General features: G+C 38.5%; 2 protein-coding genes and 2 long non-coding RNA genes across 11 annotated transcripts in view; 1 reads left to right on the top strand and 3 right to left on the bottom strand.

The window, feature by feature from the left end:
- Positions 1–17,578, bottom strand: part of LOC128619845 (junctional adhesion molecule-like) — a 34,341-nt gene that overhangs the window by 7,117 nt on the left and 9,646 nt on the right. The window lies entirely within an intron of this gene.
- Positions 402–2,754, bottom strand: LOC128620156 (uncharacterized). The gene is made up of 3 exons (XR_008388095.1): positions 2,414–2,754; positions 1,687–1,737; positions 402–1,421 (listed from the first exon to the last, which is right to left on the bottom strand). It is a non-coding gene; the product is annotated as an uncharacterized LOC128620156 (long non-coding RNA).
- LOC128620105 (uncharacterized) lies at positions 5,074–9,720 on the top strand. 4 transcript variants are annotated; one of them, XR_008388081.1, is made up of 5 exons: positions 5,074–6,257; positions 7,267–7,387; positions 7,494–7,820; positions 8,007–8,146; positions 8,236–9,720. It is a non-coding gene; the product is annotated as an uncharacterized LOC128620105 (long non-coding RNA). The 4 variants fall into 4 exon arrangements; XR_008388078.1 differs by having other exon boundaries at positions 7,494–8,146; XR_008388080.1 differs by lacking the exon at positions 5,074–6,257 and adding an exon at positions 6,292–6,750 and having other exon boundaries at positions 7,494–8,146.
- On the bottom strand, positions 10,211–17,124 carry LOC128619980 (transcriptional protein SWT1-like). Of its 4 annotated transcripts, none has more exons than XM_053644560.1 (8): positions 16,652–17,124; positions 14,692–14,784; positions 14,547–14,608; positions 14,223–14,279; positions 14,011–14,140; positions 12,854–12,952; positions 11,364–11,532; positions 10,211–11,258 (listed from the first exon to the last, which is right to left on the bottom strand). In XM_053644560.1, exons 5-8 carry the CDS (start codon positions 14,138–14,140, stop codon positions 11,237–11,239), a joined length of 420 nt encoding a protein of 139 aa, XP_053500535.1. In that variant the 5' UTR covers positions 14,223–14,279; positions 14,547–14,608; positions 14,692–14,784; positions 16,652–17,124; the 3' UTR covers positions 10,211–11,236. The 4 variants fall into 4 exon arrangements, with proteins under 4 accessions (XP_053500535.1, XP_053500526.1, XP_053500518.1 ...); XM_053644551.1 differs by lacking the exon at positions 16,652–17,124 and adding an exon at positions 15,886–16,148 and having other exon boundaries at positions 14,692–14,780; XM_053644543.1 differs by lacking the exon at positions 16,652–17,124 and having other exon boundaries at positions 14,692–14,878.

The following is a 17,578-nucleotide window of genomic DNA, read 5'->3' as shown; positions in this document are numbered from 1 at the left end:
ACAGAGACAGAGAGATAGAGAGAGAGAGTGAGAGAGGGAGAGACAGAGACAGAGAGAGAGAGAGAGAGAGGGAGAGAGAGAGAGTGAGAGAGAGAGAGAGAGAGAGAGAGAGAGAGAGATAGAGAGAGAGAGTGAGAGAGTGAGAGAGAGAGTGAGAGAGAATGAACCCTGCTGCCTGTCCCAGCCTTGCTGTTCTTTGGCTGTAATGTTAGAGCCTTGTCTTCACACAAAAGGCAAAATCTGTTAATTTAAAACACTTTACAGGCTTTGATAAAAACTTTTTGCTTTCCTCCCACTCTCTCCTTTTTTCAGCACCGCTGCTTCACTTCATTTTTACTCTGTCTGTACACTACACGTGACGTCGCCGGTGTATGCACGAGCGTTGATACACTCATAAATTAAGCATTCTGATGGAATTTTAGCGTATGGAAAAAATAAGGTAATTTTGAATTTGATGACCGCAACACGTCTCAAAAAAGTTGGTACGGGGGAAACTAAAGGCTGGAAAAGTAAGTGTTACTAAAAAGAAACAGCTGGAGGAACATTTTGCAACTAATTAGGTTAATTGACAACAGGGCAGTAACATGATTAGGAATAAAAAGAGTATCCTAGAGAGGCAGAGTCTCTCAGAAGTAAAGATGGGATGGAATCTGGATGGAAGCCTATGTTGCTCTAAAACCTGTATATACCTTTCAGCATTGATGGTGCCTTTCCAGATGTGCAAGCTGCCCATTCCATAGGCACTAATGCACCCCCATACCATCAGAGATGCAGGCTTTTGAACTGAGTGCTTATAAAAAGCTGGATGGTCCCTCTCCTATTTAGTCCTCTTTAGTGTAGAGGACACGGTGTCCATGGTTTCCAAAAAGAATTTCAAATCTCACGGGCATGCAGTATTGACTTTCACCCTTGTCCCTTGCGCACAGAGATTTCTCCAGATTCTCAGAATCTTTTGATGATATTATGTACTGTAGATGAAGAGATATTCATAGTCTTCACAATTTTACATTGAGGAACATTATTGTGAAATTGTTCCACAAATTGTAGACACAGTTTTTCGCACACAGAGGTGAACCTCTGCGCATCTTTACTTCTGAAAGACTCGGAAAGACTCTGCCTCTCTAATATACTCTTAATATACCCAATCATGCCCCTGTCCCTACTTTTTTGAGATGAGTTGTGGCCATCAAATGAAAAATTACCTTATTTTTTTTCTTAAAATGGTAACAGCCGGACAACTCCTTCTGAATGTTATCTAATCTGTCTTGCAGGGTTTTAAACTGTGCTTCAGTAAACAACTGTAACTTCTCCATAGCTGAAGCAATCATGGCGGTGAGAGACTCCCCCATCTTGTCCGCTTCATGTGTTTGTTCGAGTAGTGTCTGCCTGCCGGTGGGATTTCCCTGACGTAAAGTCATAATCTAATAGCCAAATACTAAATAGTTAAAGAACAACCAAAAATAGTCAAGCTTGTTCACAGCCATTGATGAAAAAATTTACCTTCAACAGATACATTTTCTCTTCTTTAAAAATAAAGGTAAAACATTATTAAGATATTATTAAAACGTATTCCAATAAGTGTCAGCTGATATAAAGACTGCATTTCTCAATGTAAATGTCAAGTTGAGAGAAGACGTTGTCTAGTGATATAGATTTCTATTGAGGTAAGGTTGTGTAATGACTTACTTTAGATCATTAGAACAACTCAGTTTGTAGCTCAGTCTCCTTCTGGTCTGTCTGTGTCACATAACGGTAATGAGGTGGCTAATAGTTTTATGCATGAGGGTAAAATTGTGTAGAAATGGACAAAGGTGACATTTCTGTAACGTGTCTCAAACGTGGAAATTGCTCTAAACGGTGACATGAAAACTTGCTTTATGTTACATAGTGAAGGATTTGATGGTGACCATCACTGCACTGTAAAACAGAGTTATGTATTATTTCTCTGATTTTAAATTAGAATGAGATTGATTTTAATGTCATGTCACATTATCATATAAATTCTATGTATCAGATACAAACTTTTTGATAAAAACAACAAACAACTTTTGAAGCTTCTATAAATGTTTATGAAAGCTTATGCCAGTTGTAATGAAGGAATTATACTGGTGTAATGTAGCTCTATAAACACTACAGTGCTACCAAAATAAATCACAGATTAGACTGAGAAATATGTCAAATCCAATCAGATACCAATCCAAAGTTTCAGGCCAGTCTGATACCCATAATCAGTATTTACTATTATTTATAACTTGATTTATATTTTGTCACAATATGACTCGTTAGAGTAAAATCCTCAGTTATGATAAATGGAGAAGACATTTTGTTACATATTTAACTATAATTCATTTGAACACTGATCAAGTCTGTTTTCACTGAATATCAACTTTTATTGTGTATTTAAATACTTTACCTTTAACATGAAGCGTGATGTCTCTGTGTTCCTTCTCAGTGCTGCACCAGTAGTCTACCGCATCCTCTTCTCTCAGGTCAGATATGAGCAGAGACAGATTACCAGGAGAAATGTGATTAAACAGCTGAAGTCTGCCACGGTAGTGTTCATCATTTAACATTTCTGTCGCAGGTCCTGTTCTGAAGGTCCCCCAGGTGAATTTCTGAGGTTTGGTGTGCAGGTCAGAGCAGGAGCAGGGGAACAGCACTGAACCACCTGTGTGTCCTGTGATTGTTGTCGGATTATCAGCAGAGAGAGAACAGCCTACAGAAACAAACATACAAAAACTCACAATCTACTGAATACAATATGAAGTACAATATTTCTAAATTAAATTTTTATGAAAATACTTATGCTTCAGTACGTTTAATCCCTAATCTCTTGTTTCTCAGCCCAGTTCCTAACTACTTGTCACGGTTTCCCCTTTATGCAGCGCGCTGTGGAGCATGTGAGCGCGCGTGCACGAGCAAGGTGCGCGAGCACCTGCTTTTCCTTTGTTGACAACCGTGACATTTGGACACGTGCTTTTGTTATGTTTCCTCCCTGTTCTGTCATTGGCTTTTATTTCACGTGTGTCTGAAGTGCTGTCAGCCGTCAGCAATTAAGACGCTGATTATGTTTGTATATATACCGCGCGCCTCCCAGCACATGGGGCAGAATATTAGATTAGTATAGATACTTACGTTAGATATAGATATGATTAGATTAGATTAGAACCACAGTGAACCACAGTGAACCACAGTGAACCACAGTGAACCACAGTCAACCACAGTCTTAGTTATTGTCCGTGTCACGTTTCATGTTTAGATTCGTCTGTTTAAGTCACGCTGGTTTCTCCGCTCCCAGTTAGTAGTCATAGTTTATGTTTCATGTTTTGTATCTCGACCCTGTTTTCCGTGACCACGACATTGTTTCCTGCTTTGCCCCGTTTATGTCTGTTTGCCGATCGCCTGACCTTTGCACGTTTCTGGATTACGTTTGTGGATTACGATTTGGATTTACCTGCCTGTGTCTGTCATCAATAAAACTGTCAAACTGCACTTGCATCCGTCCCTATCTTCGTTATGTCTCGAGACGTGACACTACTGTGTGTGTTACACTATCTTGTGATCATGTGTGTATTTTTCTTTTAAATCCCAGAGAGCTACTTGTAGTTAGACAGCTGTGGTTAGACACCATGTTACAACTACATCTGAAAATAAAGACCACTTGCAGAGAGTAATACTACACAACGGGCAGATTTCTTTAAACTGATCAGTTTCCATTTTTTACAATTACTTACACACATTTCTCAATACTATGTTCACTTTTTTTTTTTTTTTTTTTTAAATCCCCGCACAGTTGGATTTACCAGCGTGCAGTTCAGTACAGCAGTTAACCTCACATCCATAATGTACTGTCATGGGCGTAGATTTGGTTTGAATATTGGAGGGGTTGAACTGTGAATGGGTATGCTTCCTGATATTTTTAATTAAATAAAAATTATAATAATAAATAGAAAAAACAGCTTTGTTATATCTGCAGTCATTGCATAGTTATCCTGTGCTTCTCTATCTTTCTATCTATCTACCCATCCACCTATCTGTCTAATCTATCCGTCATCCACCTATTTGTCTAATCTACCTATCTATCATACACCTATCTGTCTAATCTATCGATCATTCACAAGCATTTATGATCAAATGATTGTTTCATTAAAACAAACTACACAGGACATAATAACAGTCCAAATGAATGCACACTGTAAATGACTGAAACTTACACATCAGTTATTGTGAACAACCTTGCTGTTGATAATAATGGGAATTATTAAAATAAAACTTAGCTAACATAACTCAAGGCAGTTTCCAATAACTTGGGTATTTTCCATTTATGCACATTCTATTTGAAAAGCAATAAAATACACAGAGTACCAAAATGATGTCCTGTCTGTGTTTTGCGCCCCGTTTCCGATCTCTCCCTGGTTGAGAACCACTGGCCTATTGTAATGACACTGGACTTGATAGATTCCGTGAGTCATGCCGAGAACAACGATACCATTGATGCCATGGTCAATCGAACTTGCTGTCTGCCGTTTTGAATTTCGTTGAAAACATTCTTTTTTGAACTCCTTCTAGAGCGTTGGCCCGATGTTCATCAAATTCGATTCAGATCATCTTCAGACCATGCCAGCAAAAAGTTATGGTTCATATACTTAACTGTTATATACTTAATTGTCTCTGCAAGGCTTTGGCATATTGACACCAAACTTTGTGTGTCCGTGAAACCGCACAGTGACCTCATCACATCACATTAATTTGGTCACAGCGTCACCTATTGATCAAATATGATAAGCAATTAAATCATATAACAATTGATTGTATTTATGAACGTTCAACCATTTTGCCTAAAATCATACACAAATGTATAAAACTGTTTTTTTTTTTTTTGTTGTTGTTTTTTTAACAGTTGGTCTTGATGCTCCCTGCCATGCTTGTTTAGCTCCTTATTTAGCCTCTTCAGTGCTTGGCCCCTTAATTGCTGCTTGCAGCTATATTTATTATTGTTATTATTATTATGGATTATTTGGAGTTGTTTGGGGAACAGTGACACATTGTCGCTCTCTCACATTCCTAATAGATTTATCACTTAAGGTACGTTCACACATAGAGCGACTCACAGAGACAATGCGACCAGAGACGTTCATTTTCAATGAGATCTGGTGACTTCCGGAGACATGCGCGGCAGCGACCATTGGCGACCGGATGTGGGCGTGTCCAGCGACGTGACAAAGTTTAACTTCATGCAAATTTGGAGCGACTTGGTGCAGCGACTACCAATGGGAGTGAAGAAGAGTGAGCACACACCACCCCTACTCACTAGCAGAGGGAGCGCCATTGTGGCAGTAGCCAATTAGCTTAGCTAAGCTTAGGATCTTAGTGGGTTTAAAGCAAAATTTTTTATTATTAAGTAAATAAATAAATAACAATGAAACATTCACTTTTTGTTGCAATTGAGCAAAATCCCAGTGTAGCTCCTATCTTTGGTGAAGTGTCCGGCTTGTCGCTGCTTCGGCGGCCGGGAACGAGCAGCACCAAGCCAGACACTTCACCCAGAAAACACGGAGGCCACAGCCAAATAACTGCAGTCCGGCTCCCGGTCACCATCGAACATATAGTGAAGGACAACCTGATGGTGACACTCACTCACTGAGATAGGAGCTACACCCGGAGTCTGTCCAGAAAGTGACCCGGAGTGTGTTTCATTACTATTATTTTGCTTTAAACGCACTAAGGCCATAAGCTAAGCTAATTGGCGCTTGTGCTTTTGCCGCAGTTAGACGGCTGATCACACACCGCTTCTCCTTCATCTCGTAAGATATGATGCATATATACACTGGTGAATTTTATATCCTCTCTCTCCAAAATGTTTTATTTCAGCAGCAAGAAAACTCGTTTGTTGTCAAAAGTGGAATGTTAGTTGTACCACCCATGTTACTATGGCAACCAGTAATAGGAACGCCTAACTGCGACTTCATAGTACAGTGACTGGTGACTTGCAGTGATAAAATTGCTGTATGTGTGAAGGCAGCATTATGCAGCGCAGTGTCCGTCACATATTAGAAGATCTTTACAGAGGAAGCTGACAGTCGCATCATTGACATCATGTTTCGAGTTTCGTGCTCGGCCACGGTTAGCAATCACACTAGATGTGTACCGTGCGTGAGTCCAACTCTTCGAGCGAGCCTGGGCATGGTATGGAGCGATCACCACCAAACTGGACTTTGGGGGTCAAACGTGCTCGGGCGTGGTACCGATCGTCTAGTGTGAGTACACTCTTAATCGAGTAATGGGGTCTCCCAAAACCTGTACATTTATGTTCAATTAACTTGGTGCTCATGTCGACTGTACTTAAATTGTTAGGTTCACTTAAATTTGTGTTCATATAGTGTACTTGATAGTTTACTGAAGAGGAATCAAACTTGGGTCACGGTAGTCAGAGCGCCGCATGCTAGCTACTAGTCCACCAGGGAACCTGTGAATTAAACTAATTAAGTTCACTTAACTTGGTGTTAATTTCAAGTGTACTTAAATACAGGGTGTCACAAAAGTCTCCATATGTAGGGGAAATGATTGGCATTTCTTTGTAAACACCCACGGAATCGTCTCTCCTACTCATGATGAATTTCACTGCACCAGTACCAGCAACAGACAAGACATGAGAACCGCCTTTTATAATTATCTACCAATCAGTGCATTAGTTCACTTGTTGCCAGGCAGAAATCATTGCATGGCCAATCACATCAAAGAAAGACCAGCGTGAGCTATTTTAATAAATCATGATTTTGAGTTCAGAACACTTGAAATCTTAAGTTTATTTATTTTGTAGGTAAATAAGTTAAATTAACTTAGATTTTTGATTTATGGGTCCAAAACACAACAATTTAAGCAATGTTTTGTCGTGATTACTTGATTGCTTAAATAAAGACAACATTATGGTTTACAGTGCATTACCAGATACATCACTGAATTTATTTTTACATAAACATATGTTCCATTACAATTGTATAGAAGCTACTACAGTATATGTAACAGGAATTATTCAGAAACACAGGAATATACTCCAGTAAATCAAAAATACACAAATTTCAGAGAGAATATTCAAAATCACATCATGAAACCATGGTCATTCCAAGAATGTGACAAAAAGTATATATATTCACTACACATACTGTATATAGACACACATGTGCATGTAAGATATCGATCAAGCAGACTGAAAAAAGTGTGCACAAAAAGATTAACATTAGCATTTACATTTATGGCATTTGGCAGATGCTCTTATCCAGAGTGTGTTACAGAAGTGCTCCGAAGTCTCTCTCAGAAAACACATCCTCATGCTAGTTCACTAGGACAGGGACTAAGAGTACCATCAGTCTAAACACAGTGTTGAGAGGTTAGTTCAGGATGAAGTACTTACTAATTTAAGTCCTTGGTGAACAGGTAGGTCTTTACACACTCATTCACACTTTTTTTTTTTTTTTTTTTTTTTTTACATGAAGACAGGAGACTTCAAATTTCACCATAAAAGTCCCAAACAAGATCATGTATAGCAGTCTTCTTACACAAAAGAGGATGATGTGTCTGCCATGTCAACACAGAATTTGGCATCTGACTCCATTTCCCAGCATGCACCTCCGAATACAAATATGGCTACCATCGACTACAAATATGGCTACCATGGACTCCAACTCCCAGTTCACACGCTCAAGCTCACCCCATTACTGACTGCACACACCTGGACTCAATCACCACTCCACACTATATAAACACGCTCACTACACATAGACTTTGTGGAGGATTTGTTCAGCTCGCTTTCCTCATCTGATGTATCAAGCCTTTGAGTCATGCGTGCCATTTCTATTTTCGACCCATGTTTATTTTCTTGTTTCATCATTATAGTCTCATACTCCGAATATTTTTTTGTATAAGTTTGTACATTGCTTGACCCTTTGCCTGCTCAGTGTCAAGGGTTCCTACTCCAATGTTCTCTGTATTTCTCTGAACAACGTAAGGTGGATCAGTTTATTAACCTTCTCAAAGGGCAAGGAGTTAACCTGGACGACCGCAGTCTGGAACCAAGGAGGGGAACACACCTCAACTCACGATCGATTCACTGAACTGTTCCTCCACGTCTTTGACCACGCTCCAGAAGGTAAAGAACTTGTACAGCATTCAACTGCAGGAAACACAACCAACCACACACACACACAATTATAACTAGGGGCAATTTATCTTGGTCAGTCCAGCGACAGGTGTATTTTAGAAGGTGGGAGGAAACCAGAGAACCCAGAGGAAACCCACATGGACATGGGGAGAACAAGCACAGAAACTCCACACAGACAGAAGCCCGAGCTCAGGACTGAAGCGGGGACCCTGGAGCTGTGAGGAGACAACGCTACCCACTGCATCACCACACTGCTCATAGATCCACAGAGTTCCCCTTTTGTATAGATGGTAATGAATCAAAAACAGAACAGCTGTGTAACGCTAAACTGGAAATTAGCTGTTATTGTTTTTTATTTAAATTAATTTATTTACTTTTACAACAATTTATTTATAAGTAATGAGAGCGACACAGTTCAGTCCACATAGACTGCTGTTGTAAGTTTTGAAAATGTGAAGACAGTATTGATAAAGGCATGTAACTAATTTAAATAATAATAATAATAATAATAATAATAATAATAATAATCTCTCTCTCGCTCATTATATATATACTCATACATACATATGTCATGATGCAGGAAGTGAAGATGGTCACTGACAGAGAGACAGCAGAAAAAGGTGTGAAATTCACACGCATCTATTTATAGCTAAGACCAGAATGAAGAAGTGACGTACAAGTTACAGGAAAATAACTTTTCTATTACACTTTATATGAGTTATTATAGATACATTCACTAAGACAGAGATTGTGAGAGATGTAATTCAGTAAATGTGTAAAAACATACACTGTAAGTATTATAGGGATGTAAAATAATCTCACTGTAGATTCCTCCTTATTCATTCGCCCACCTCTCTTCATCAGTACATTTTAGTCTGAAGTTAATCAGGAAGAAAAAATCCACACGATCAAAGCTGAACAGGTCTAAATAAGGAGATTATAACACAAGGCATGACGTGTATGTTTACCTTGTGTATAAAGATTACTGCTGTCTTTGGACAATTTGGTCGTTCAGGAACAGGGCTGAACTACGGCCTACTGTAAACCCAGTCTGGACAGAAACCACATGAACTAAACACAAAGCAGCTGAACTAAGAACTGGCTAATATTCTCTCTCCTTTCTGTAATAGAAAATAGAAAATAACTTCACTCACCTGCAGCGACGTGAAACACAGCAGACAAAAGATACAAGCACTTCATCATTACTGATTCTTCTGCACACACACCAGTCCCTCAAAGTGACAACACACACACACACTCACACTGCCTGAGTGTCTCTGTTATATAGTGTGATTATCAGGAAACCACAACAACCACTGTCTCATTTTTTCTTTTTGAAGAGTGATTTCATCACTCTTTCCATGACTCAATTTACTTTTTATATGCAGCATTAATATTTATTCTAAAAAAATAAAATAAAATTGAGATATTTTATCTCATGTGGTGGGTTTATCTTACTTCATAGTATCAGCATTGTTATCTTTCTTAGGCATCATTTTCTTAATGCTTGCTTGTAGCCTTTTCTTTAGATGAAATTTTACCTAAATAAACAAATGAATGCATTATAAATTAATCTAAGTGTTTTGAATGTGTAAAGTTTCTCCTCGCATTAATGTTTCTATACTTTATGAGCTCAAGTGAAGATTGTTAGATGACCCCTAGGAAACCTGATGGACCGAGTCCCACACACCAGTAGACGGAAGTGAGCTATGGCTAAGCGGCTAAATAGCGACATCTTGTGCTATAAAGCTGCTACTACAGCTGGTCTACAGATAATTAGGTTCATTGGGCTCATTAGGTTTGCTCACAAGATAAAAAAACAAACAAAAAACAAACCAAAAAAACCCCCACAACAAACAAACAAAAACCAGAAAATTAGAAAGGGCACAAAACAAGAATCTAGCATGCAGAATACATCAGATAATAACTACACAGTAAAACAAATGCTACTAAGGAGGGAAAACACAGAACTTACATATGAGAACCAATCAGGGGAAAGACAAGTGTGTACAGAAAATCAGAGGAACCAAGGAAGAAATTCATACTATGAGAAAAGATTCTTGGAAAATTTATTTGTTTTTCACATTTCAGCTCAGAATCAAAAATCACACCAGGGTTCCTCACCTAACATTCCTAAAATTGGTGGCTAAAAGGCCCAGATTTAGAGAAAGCTGTCTGGCTAACTTTGATGGACCAAAAAACACCATTTCAGATTTTGACTCATTAAGCTGCAAAAAACTGGATGCCATCCACACCTTTATTTCATCCAAATAATCAAGCAGAGATGCAATTTTGTGTCACGAATCAAGGATGGGTTCAGAAGCAATCGCAGATAAGAACGTTTATTAAACAAACACACAACAAAACAAAGACACCAAGACAACTAGGCAAACCACTATGGCATGGAACACAGAAGTCTAATACAACGAAAGACAGAGAAACAGTGCAGACAGTGGCTATATATACACACGAGTGCTCATTAACAGAAACATGAATCAGGTGCAGGTGGTCATGTAGCGCAGTCATGACATGTAGTGCAGTGGCTGATGGGAACTGGAGTCCAGAGTTTCCTGATACATGACAGTTTGGAGTTATCATTACATTTCAGAGGCAGATACACCTGGGTATGGTCTACATAACAATGATATGCTACACTGTGTTTGAGAGTTTAATCCCAAAGGGAGCATATATAGAGAAAACAGCACAGGGCCAAGACAAGAACCTCGAGGAACCCCAGATGAGATAGGCTGAGAGCAGGAAATAGAGCTCACTAATTCCACAGCAAAGGTTCTCCTATATAAATAGGATGAGAACCACTTTAGGGAACGCCCATTAATCAGGGCCTTGACTCCGCTCAGCAGAGCTTTACTGCACAGGTTCTTATCGTTGCTATAAAATGCATTGCATGCAGCCTTTTCTTTAGATGAAATTTGACCTAAATAAACAAATGAATGCATTATAAATTACTCCAAGTGTTTTCAATGTGTACAGTTTCTCCTCACATTAATGTTTCTATACTTTATCAGCTAAAGTTACAATGTCTTGTAGTGGAGACAGCACTGCAGCACCAGATCGTCATTATCCTCCACGTTCAGCCTGCCTGAAACAATGTTAACCAACAGCGCCATCACCTGGTGAGCTGCTGCATGCATTCATACAAAGAACAAATGAAAAACCCACAAAACACACAAAATCAGCAGCTCACAGGCAGCGTGAGACACTTGCTGCATGGACTGGCTCCAGAGACGCGGCTCCTGGTTCTTCAGGGACGTGTAGATGTAGTCCACAGCTGGCCTTTGACAGTTTCCTGCTTTTTAACGAGTCCAGCTCTTGTAGAACCACCCAGGGAACCAGCAGCGTCGGGAACCCCAGAGCTGCAGCACAGAAAGAGTTACTTAACCAGTTAAACCCGATCTCCTTGCTGTTAAAAATCAAATACTGTTTAAATCTGAATGACCAAGTTTACATATTTTTTCTCTTTATATCAATAGTAGTAGTGTTGTAGTTCTAGAGCGATGGAAAAACTGTCCAAAATGCAAAATAAAAATACACTAAACACTAAAACAGTTTTCTGCATTGAAAGGCTCACCAAATAAAAAAACCCACCCTGAACCAAGTATTCTAATTAATAAATATATAACTAGATTTTTTTTGTATTTGTCAAATATTACATTTGCAGATATGAGAAGTAACTCCAAGTATATCACCTTTCACTTTTCTTTATAGAGGATGTTGACACCACCCACCCACCCACCCACGCACGTACTAACGCAGACATACTCACTGACCACTTTATTAGGAATATTTATGCTCATTCATGCAGTGATGCAATCAGCCAATCACGTGGCATCAGCAGAGTGCATCAAATCACACAGATACAGGGCAAGAGCTTCATTTCATTCCAGTTCAACTCCATCTACTGAAAGAGTTCTGATACACGTGCTTAAAAGCAAAGTGAATTTTCCTCATAATGGTGAGTTTTATTGGTTACTCGTCCAACAAGTGTGCGGACTACGATGCCTGAGAAAAACAAGATCTGTCGTACAATCTGTAATCCCAATTTCAGATCTTTTTAGAATAATATTTAGAATTAATAAATGGCGCCATCTTGTGGCCGTTTTGAGATTGCGAGCAGGACCGTGATTGCAGCACTAAATCTGAGGGGAGACGATTCAACAACGACATGCACAGGTAAAGTATACTTGCTTTAATTAACTGATGAACTTTATTTAACATAACAGCCATTAATGCACAAACGAGATGTGTTACATAAACGCTTGCTATGTAGTTTAGGAAATAGAGACGAACTCACAGAATCATGTAATCTGTTCATCTCATCGAAGCTTTTATTTAAAAAAAGAAAAAAAAAGGAAAAAAAAGGACACTTTAGTAACAGTGCACTTTATTCTTTGCACACTTATACACCATTTTATTTATTCGTGTATAAATAAGAGTTGTTTTATTTTGTATGCAAGGAGGAAGTGAAATTGACAAAATTGTTATAAATAAAACGGTTTGTTCAGCTCAGTGGTGGTGTTATCTTTGTGTCAAAAAAAGAAGTAAAACAGTAAATAAATATCGGTTCTGGATATAGGTTATCGGGCATGTAAACATGCAAATAATCGGGATCGGTTATTAAAAAAAAATCAATATCAGTCGCTCTCATACTTGAGCATGTGACCACTGTCTTCCTACCTCCAAGTCCATGGGATCTAATCCTCTTCACAAAGTCCAGGTGGCTGAGGAGAACATTGGTGTCGAGCACAATGAGGGGGTCCTGCTGCTGTTTCTGACCTTGAGATGTCACACACACACACACACACACACACACACACACACACACACACACACACACACACACACACACACACACGTATGAAACAGCAAAGCGCTAGCCTACATGGACACATCTTGATTTGGTCTAATAGTTTGTGCATGTGAGTACAACAGAGTCCAGTAGAGTTCGGTATGCTCAAACATACTCATACACACACATTTTTACTCACGTACTCATTATTATATCAGGTGAAAGCATTCACTGATGCTCAAGAAGGCAAAACGATACATTAAGAGCCAGGGGGGTGTAAACTTTTGAACAGGATGATCTGTGTAAATTATTATTATTTTGTTTGAAGATCTTATTTTTTCATTTAGTACTGCCCTTCAGAAGCTAAATAAGATATTTACATGTTTCTCAGAAGACAAAAAAATAACAATTTACACCGATCATCCTGTTCAATAGTTTACACCCCCTGGTTCTTAATGTATCGTGTTGCCTTCTTGAGAATCAGTGAACTTTTGCACCTTCTGTAATAGTCGTGTACGAGTCCCTCAGTCGTCCTCAGTGTGTAAAGATGGATATTAAATCATATAGTCGCTGTTGTAAAGGGCTCAAACATGCAGAAGATGCTGGAAAACTAAAGAATGTGCCGGACCTGGAGGATTTTTCTGAAGAACAGTGCGCAGTTTAACTGCTCAGGACAAACAAGGGACTCGTGAACAACTATCACAAAACATAAACACAGTCGCTGATCATCCAGGTAACAACACACAGTATTAATAATCAAGCGTGTGTAAACTTTTGAACGGGGTAATTTTTATAAATTCAGCTATTATCTATATGTAAACATCTGTTATGTGAAAACGCTTATTAAAGACTGTACTAAATAAAAAATAACATGGGATTTTTACGATCCATCTTATTTTGTTGAAAGTATTAAGATTTTGCAGATTCAACAAGGGGTGTGTAAACTTTTGGGCACAACTGTACTTGCGACGCATTGCGTTTCATTTTCAAACTCGACCCGATTGTACGTTTTCATGCACGCCCTTTTACCCAGTGGTGACATTACTGAGTGCAATGGTGGCACTCTCGTCTGCCGGGTCTACGTCCATGCTGGTCAGCTCTCCGTAACTCTTCTCCACCTTCACGTGCAGTTGTCTGTTGGAGCGAGCCAGATGCAGCTCCTCAACTACCTGCATCTACAGTCATAACAGAACAACGTGACGCCCAAATACACACACAGTCTTCATTATAAGGGATGGACAATTCCATTAAACTTACCTCATAATCATTATCACTGGTTTCTGTGCACTCAGTAGAAGCGTCGTAACAAGAAGTCTGAAAAAGAAAGTCCGAAGTCTTAATGAACTTCATTACTGACAAAATGTGATATACATAACTGTTTTTTTCTTTAAGAGCGAGTTTTTGTTTTTAATCATGGAATCCCAAACTTAATCCTGGCTGACTGGATAATTGTATGCATGAGTAGGTGTACAGGTGTTCTTATTAAAGTGTCCGGTATACTACATACAAAACTTCAGCATAGTACACCATCATCAGCTAGGAGATTCTGAGGCTGAGATGAAGATAAATACCTAACCTCACCTGCTCACATGCTTGTTTTTGTCCCTGCGACTGCTTCTGTGTCTCTCTCTGTCCTCTGTCCCCTAAAACAACATATAATAATGAAGAACAGGCAGGAATGAACAATTTCAAACATGTAATGCTTTAAGAATCTCCCCACCCTTACCTGATCCTCGCTGGAGGACGATGATGATCTGTGTTTCTTTCGTTCTTTCTTATGCTTCTTTGTTCTGGTCTTTTTTCTGGGCATCGCTGCTGCCTGTGAGGATATACAATGATGTGAATTCGACCGGGACATGACTGAATCTCAGATGTTTCCTTACTAGCTGTAGAAGTATAAAGTATAATACAATCGTACCATACTATAGTATACTTGTAGATATATTATGCAATATATATATATATACACACCGATCAGCCATAACATTAAAACCAGTGACAGGTGAAGTGAATAACATTGATTATGTCGTTACAATGGCACCTGTCAAGGGGTGGGATATATTTATTAGGCAGCAAGTGAACAGTCGGTTCTCGAAGTTGATGTGTTAGAAGCAGGAAAAAAGGGCAAGCGTAAAGATCTCAGCAGAACTTGCGTCACTCCACTCAGACAGTAACCTGTGCTCAGGATTGAACCAGTGACCCTGAAGGCAGTGCTACCCCATACACACCATACATACCCCACAGCAACACAACTGTACACGCAGGTGTACAAACAAGGTAGGTATAATAAATAGTAAAGTGGTAAGTAAGTGTACAGAGTGTGACGGCTGTGCTGTGAGCGGTCCGTCATCTCTGATCACCGGTGGTTCCTTTCTACTGATGGACAAGAAGAAGGTGGCTGACAAACTGTGTACAGTAAAACAGTATAAAGATTCAGGATTGTATACGTACAAAAGTGATTATATGTACCTAAAAAATAAAATGTGTAGCTTCAGTAGGAAGCTTTTGATAGCAATAAGATGTTAGGTAAATAATAGAGGTTATAAAGTAATATTATAAGTTTGCTAGGCTGTTTTTTTTTCTGTATTGGCATAACGTCCTCTGGATGAATGAATAAACCTGAATGGACTACATGTTTATCAGCTTTCTATCATTATAAGGTTTGATCTGGGTTAAGAATGAATGAAAGATAGTTTAGACTAATACTAAGGTCACTAGTTTGCTTCCTTACTAACCTTTTACTCCTTACTAACTCATTTTAACTGTGTTGCTAACTTGGTGCCTTCATTTTTTTTTTTTTTTTTTTGCCATTATGTCTAACTAACATTAATTCTTCAAACAGAGCTCATAATTTCACCAAACCTTTAAACTTTAAGCTCTTGTTGTGTCACTGGGATATTAAACTGAGAGAAAATGTCACTTGCCGGAGTTTGACAGACTGGACCGAGTATCTCGCTGCTTCAAATTCAGACGTGTTGTTATTTTTATTCCACTCGTATTCAGGATTAGGATGTAACCCGAACAGCCAATCGGAGCGCAGAAATGGGTCGGTGTTAACCAATCACAGCGCTGGAGGCGGGATTCATCGGAATATGGGTAGAGATGTAAATAACCGCTCTCGTATTCAAGATTGTGATTGGCTAACTCTGATGTCACGTGTGAAGCATAGAGGATTTAGATTGGCTAGTTTTACTCTGGATGGTGAAACACACAGGATTGTGATTGGATGCATTTTTTATTTATTTATTTATTTAGCGAGCAGGTTGTTATCGGTTGAGTTCACAGAGTGGCGCAGGGATGACGTTTTTGTACCGGAATCAGCATCACATTGGTTCCCTCGACAAAAACCTAACAGAATTTTCCCATAGGCTTTTGGATTATCGCCAAAAAAAATAAGCTCTGTGATCAACAAAAGTGAACAATACGAACAAGTTTTGTCCATCAAGATAATTTTCACAAATGAACACAACTTTTACGAAGTTTGAAGCCTAAATACAATCTCCAGAAATAAAAAGCTAACCGTATGCTATAAACGAACTACACCACGGTCGCTCGACTTTAACGTCACCATCACCAAGCTTCCGACAACTTTTCCAAACTTGATTTAAAAACATTTTCCATAATACAGATTTACTCTGTGGATGAATCTTCATCCACATATTTTTTTGGAATTGTGCACAACAAACCTGAACCAGTTTATCTGCAAAGTTTTTCCTGTTCGGCGTGATGACGTTTAATGTCCCCGACAACGTCTGTAGTCCCATTTAGCAACCGCCTGTTCCAAATACACGTAAAAGCTTAAAAATCATGAGTAGGGTATTACTGGTGTATTTTATGTGGTAGAATAAAACGTGAAAATATTTTGAACTTGTGTTCACCGCAGACCTTATTTCAGGCTTTTAACAAAAATCCCATTTAAAAAAACTCAGACTTCGGGACGATGGAACCGGAAGTACTAAAATGCCAACTCGTTTCCGGTTTCGGCTTTACAAAATGACGTCATCCCTGCACTACTCTACACAAACAGGAATTCACTATTTTAATTTATTTTATTATATTTATTTATTTATTTATTTATTTATTTATTTATTATTTTAATTAATGAAGATTAAGTATTTTCAAACAACATTGCAAAACATCCTCACAACAAAGAGTGTAAAGTCCATGAACCAGGCACCATAGCACCAAGAAAGAAGAGGAAGAAGACCTTTTTTCCTTCCCTTAACCATAGGGGTCTTCTAAATAATAATAATAATAATAATAATAATAATAATAATAATAATAATAATAATAATAATTCATGATCAAGGATGTAACTTTTTTTTTGCAGTTTTTCTTTTTCATTATTTTGAGTGATTCTAAGTTAATAAAGAATTCTTTTTTGAAAGATGTAAACCAGGACTTCATATATTTCAAGTTGTGTACCAAAACTTTCCCAAAAGCAATAAATTCTTAACAAGTAGTTCAGCTTTTTTGTCTTCCATTAACATACCAAACACAATATGATTTTGTCTTATTTATTTGATATGTTTTGTGTCTAGACGTTTAGATACGGTATGTCCTCCCGAAAAGTTTTAACAAAACTACACTCAGAGAATAGATGGTCAGATGTT

This window comes from Ictalurus furcatus, chromosome 2, assembly GCF_023375685.1.
Source record: "Ictalurus furcatus strain D&B chromosome 2, Billie_1.0, whole genome shotgun sequence".
Classification (NCBI taxonomy): Eukaryota; Metazoa; Chordata; class Actinopteri; order Siluriformes; family Ictaluridae; genus Ictalurus; species Ictalurus furcatus.
Note: the sequence above shows the minus strand (reverse complement) of the source record. Positions and strands in the feature narration are given on the sequence as shown.

Coding starts and splice junctions, on each gene's coding strand:
- LOC128619980 (XM_053644560.1), bottom strand. CDS start 14,140: ATGCAGGTAGTTGAGGAGCTGCATCTGGCTCGCTCCAACAGACAACTG. Junction 12,953..14,010: donor GAGTGCCACCATTGCACTCA/GTAATGTCACCA, acceptor TGACATCTCAAG/GTCAGAAACAGCAGCAGGAC. Junction 11,533..12,853: donor TAGATCCCATGGACTTGGAG/GTAGGAAGACAG, acceptor TCTGTGCTGCAG/CTCTGGGGTTCCCGACGCTG.